This window comes from Carya illinoinensis, chromosome 7 (assembly GCF_018687715.1).
Source record: "Carya illinoinensis cultivar Pawnee chromosome 7, C.illinoinensisPawnee_v1, whole genome shotgun sequence".
NCBI lineage: Eukaryota > Viridiplantae > Streptophyta > Magnoliopsida > Fagales > Juglandaceae > Carya > Carya illinoinensis.
Window position 1 is genome coordinate 29,972,101 of NC_056758.1, and position 4,258 is coordinate 29,976,358.

General features: G+C 35.7%; 1 protein-coding gene across 1 annotated transcript; it reads right to left on the bottom strand.

Annotated features, from left to right (window-relative positions):
- Positions 1 to 2,055: 2,055 nt before the first annotated feature.
- LOC122314820 lies at positions 2,056 to 2,913 on the bottom strand. Its single transcript, XM_043130432.1, has one exon. The coding sequence runs from the start codon at positions 2,896 to 2,898 to the stop codon at positions 2,215 to 2,217; it is 684 nt and encodes a 227-aa protein (XP_042986366.1). The 5' UTR covers positions 2,899 to 2,913; the 3' UTR covers positions 2,056 to 2,214.
- Between the last annotated feature and the right edge of the window lie 1,345 nt (positions 2,914 to 4,258).

Here is a 4,258-nt window from a genome sequence, read left to right on the forward strand (position 1 = left end):
TTGATATATAAAATTGGTAATATTTAGATATATGAAATTTGTATTTTTAAGCACATTGTGTTAATTGTAAAATATATAAAAAATAATAATTTTAAGAAAAAAATGAAAAAACATTTTTATTATTATTTGGTTCAAAAATGCATAATTCAATGTGAAATTTTTTCTTTATATGCAAAATCAATCTTCAAAAGTTGTAATTTTGAAGATGCATATAGAGAAACCAATGTTAGTGCAAGTAATAATTTGCAGAGGTATTTAAATATAGAGTCTCATGAACCAAGCATTTGTATATATCCTTTCTTTGATTAGTCAAAGGAAAATCAACATCAAAGAAGAAGTGTTATAACTATAAATAGATTTTACAAAAATAAATTCACAAACTGATAAAACTTAATGTGATACTTTATATCTACTTTACAATAAAAGTAAATTTTACAATAAAAGTAAATTTTATAATCTAACGTACATTATGAAGTCATCTCAATTTGTAAGTTTACTTTTATAAAATTGTTTTATACCCAAAACATTTCTCATAGAGAAGTGCAATGACTAATGTGCAGTGGCTAAAATCAAGACCTCAACATGCAACTACTACTGCTGTAACAATGTCCTTTTTAGTAAGGACCATTGTTTGCCATCGACCATGGACTGACTCCACGGCACATCTTGCAGCAGAAGCAATGCCAACTTTGAATCTCCGTCTCTTCCACATGCATGCCGACTGTTTTCCTTAGAAAACAAACCAACTTCACACTCTTATTTGCAAAACCGGCAAAACGCTATTCATCCAAACGAATTCTGTAGACTCTGAGTCTGTTGTTGTTCTAACATTATTTGCTCAGATAAGATTCAACTTTTCCCATATTTAATACAGTTGTTAGATAATATCATAACATATTTCTCAGCCGTAACAATGGTGAATAATGCCTATAGACAGTTGTCATCACTCATAAAAGAGTCACGATTTCTGCCATTCAGTTTTGTGCCTGTCCGAGTGCCCCCCCCCCCCCCCCCCCCCCCCAAGATTATTGGTTATTGACTAGCCACAAACATCGGCAACTCAAAGGCTGATACCTCACTGTTGATTCTAGCTGCATCTGCATCTATTCTTTCTTTATGAGTAGAAAACTGGCAATTTAAACTTCAAACTTCTCTGGATTTCAAACGAAAGCTTTTGCTGTTAAATGAAGACAACTCCATTCAACAATGTGGATTGCTAAGAAGGCAGCTTTTAATCTAAGCTGTTTGATCGGATGAACGAACACATTTTCAGCTCTACAATATGAGTCAAATTCAGTTCAACACTATCTAGGCATCTAGCATTAACATAATGCAGAGCTACTTGATCTACAAACGGCTGTAACATTCATCATCATTTCCTCATTGCTATATCTTCCCACCAACACCACCCCCACCCCCACCCCCCCCAAAATTTCATGGGGAATATTCAGGTCTTTAAGACTTCTTGCATCATATATCAACAAAGTAACTCTGTAAAAGCTAGAAACAGGTAAATAGTTTGTGAATTAGCAACCTGTGGTCATGCACACCTAAGAAGTAAGAACACGGAAACTTCAAACTAATAGCTGTTCCCCGATACGGGATTTTTGTAACCTTTTTTTCTTCACTCTTTATCTCTCCTAAAGGTTCCGTGTATGCTAGTTGCTAAGGAGTGAAAGAAGATCATATATTTCACCAACCTAATAGCAGTTGAAAGCAATGAAAGAACTAAATGTTTAAGGCAGTTTGAGTTCTCACCAGTGTTTCAAGTGGAACTACTACGAATATAAAATCAAATTCAACAAAGCTATTCGGCTCAATAATTTTTGGATAAATTTCTATTCGCCCAAGTCTCCCAAGCTGTAGCTAGAGTCTACACCAAGGTTCACATATAACATAGTAACATGATAACAACCTCCTCAACACGTTTCCATTCTCTCCCCCAGTCAACATTTTTTCGAAGAACCAGAATATGAAACAAAACGCAGTATCTATCAGTTTTGTTGGTTCTCTGCAAATAAAACTTCATGACAAGACAAACAAACAAGAACAATATTTCAAGTAAAATAGTCAATCTTCAGTAAACAATAAAAATATATTTCAGAAAACGTCCTTTGCAATAAATAACATAAATCCATTTCTTTTAGTCTGATGATAAATAAGAAACACTATCCAGATCCCACAAAGAACATGTTTTAGAGTTCCAAATACCGATCAAATGGAAGAAACAAAACGGTTCAATTTCAATTTCCTTACTTGCCCCTTGTCGCAATCAAATCCACAGCCACACTGCGGGCAGTTGTAGAAATTATCAATAGGAAAAGACGCCCAAGCAATACCTACAGATAACTCAAGCTCGTCCCCTTTCCTAACCACCTCCACGATGTTCAGCCACAAGAACAAAACCTTGACGCTGATACCAGTCAGGCTCGAGAGCCTGTTCTCAGAGATGTAGCCGCTGATGGTGGACTTGTATTTCAATTCATACGATCCCTCGAGCGAGTAACCGCACGAGCCGTTCAGATAGACGTGGAATCTTCCGGAGGCTTGGTCCAGTTCGTAGCCCACGGCACCCTTGGGGAGCAGACCGACGGGGAAGTTGAAGTCCAGGAGGGCCTTGTACGCCGAGGATCCATCGTCGGTGATGGCTACGGGGGATGAGGTGGAGAGCGGTGATAGGAGGAGGAAGAGGGTGAGAATTGCGGTCGGATACATCGGATCTTTCTGCGTTTTCTTTGGTTGTGCTAGCAATTGTGTTTGTTTAGGGGAAGTGTTTACTTTTCTGTGGTCGTTTGGTTGCCAGGAAAGCGTGAAGTTTAAAAACGAGCCGCAGGTGAGACAAAAAAACGATGTCGGATTGGGGAAGTTGGTGCCTTGTGGACGGAGCATGGTACCCATTTTCGTCAAAACAAAACGGTCATGCACATAAATTGACCGAGTACCAAAAAACCAAACAAACAAAACATATCTCACGATTTGGGCAAAGAGGTTGGGAAAGAATACGGTAGGTTTGGATAGGGAATCAAGATAAATTGAAATAAAATAAATTTTAAAAATTGAATAAAATATTAATTTTATTTTAAAATTTAAAAAATTAAATTATTTATTATATTTTATATGTGAATTTAAAAAAATTATAATAATTAAATAAGATAAAATACTCTCTATCCAAACAAATCCTGACTGATTCTTGACTTTTTGTTAGGACAGCTTCTTAATCATTATTTTTAGTAAAATAGATGAAATGTTATTAACTCAATAATTAGTCTTTAATATTTATATTTTTTTAACTAATCATCCCAACACCACGTACTTGTTAAGACAAAAAAAAAAAAATAATAAATAAATAAATAAAACAGGTGTGTAATATATGGATGATAAGTATAATTTGTTCTAATATGTTAATGTTTAAGTTTTTACTTTCTAAACTCTCAACTTTAATTAAGTCGGATCTTCCATTAAGACACTAATAATAAGTTAAAACGAAATGCAACTACTAATAATTGAGTGTCGTATGCCATGTAAAAAATAATTATTTTTAAAAGAAAATAAGCATTTCAAAATTAGTAAGCTGGGTGTGCTACCTAAGCATTTGCTTCACCCCAAGGCAATTACCAGGGTTGTAAGCCTAGGCAACACCAAGGTCGTGCCCGAGTGGGTGGGATGATCCGGCTGTGCTGCTTAGGTCGGTCGCCACTCGGCTTGGTTTGTCACCCAAGCATGGGCGCAGCTTGGGTGTACTAGGCAATGCTTGGGACTTATTTGGGACCTAGAAAGATATAGTGCTATCTTGGCAAGTAAGACGACCTCCTACTTATGTTTGGACTCTCTAAGTGGTCTATTCCTTTTTAAGTATATATATATATATATATAGAATAATATGCATGATTTCTAGATCATAGAGAGAGTTCAGAGTCACCATATTAGTTGTGTTGAGAAAAAAAACTTTAAGAGGAAACTCTATAGTGGATCCATTGCGCATTGAAAATCGTTTCTCTTAATAAATAAATTTTCATCATATTGTGCTCTTGTTTAAGTACTACCTATTAGACTTAGTGACTCATCTACAACACATTTTGACAAACAGATGAAATGCATACAAGGCAGCTCGACAATAACAGAATGGCAGAGTCATGAACCACGCCACAAACAACAGCAGACCAATATTCCTTCTTATTCTATCCAGATTAGAACCGTAGATAAATCAGTTAGCAATTCTCTCAAGTTGTACAAATAATATTTCTTTTCTCCCTCTCAT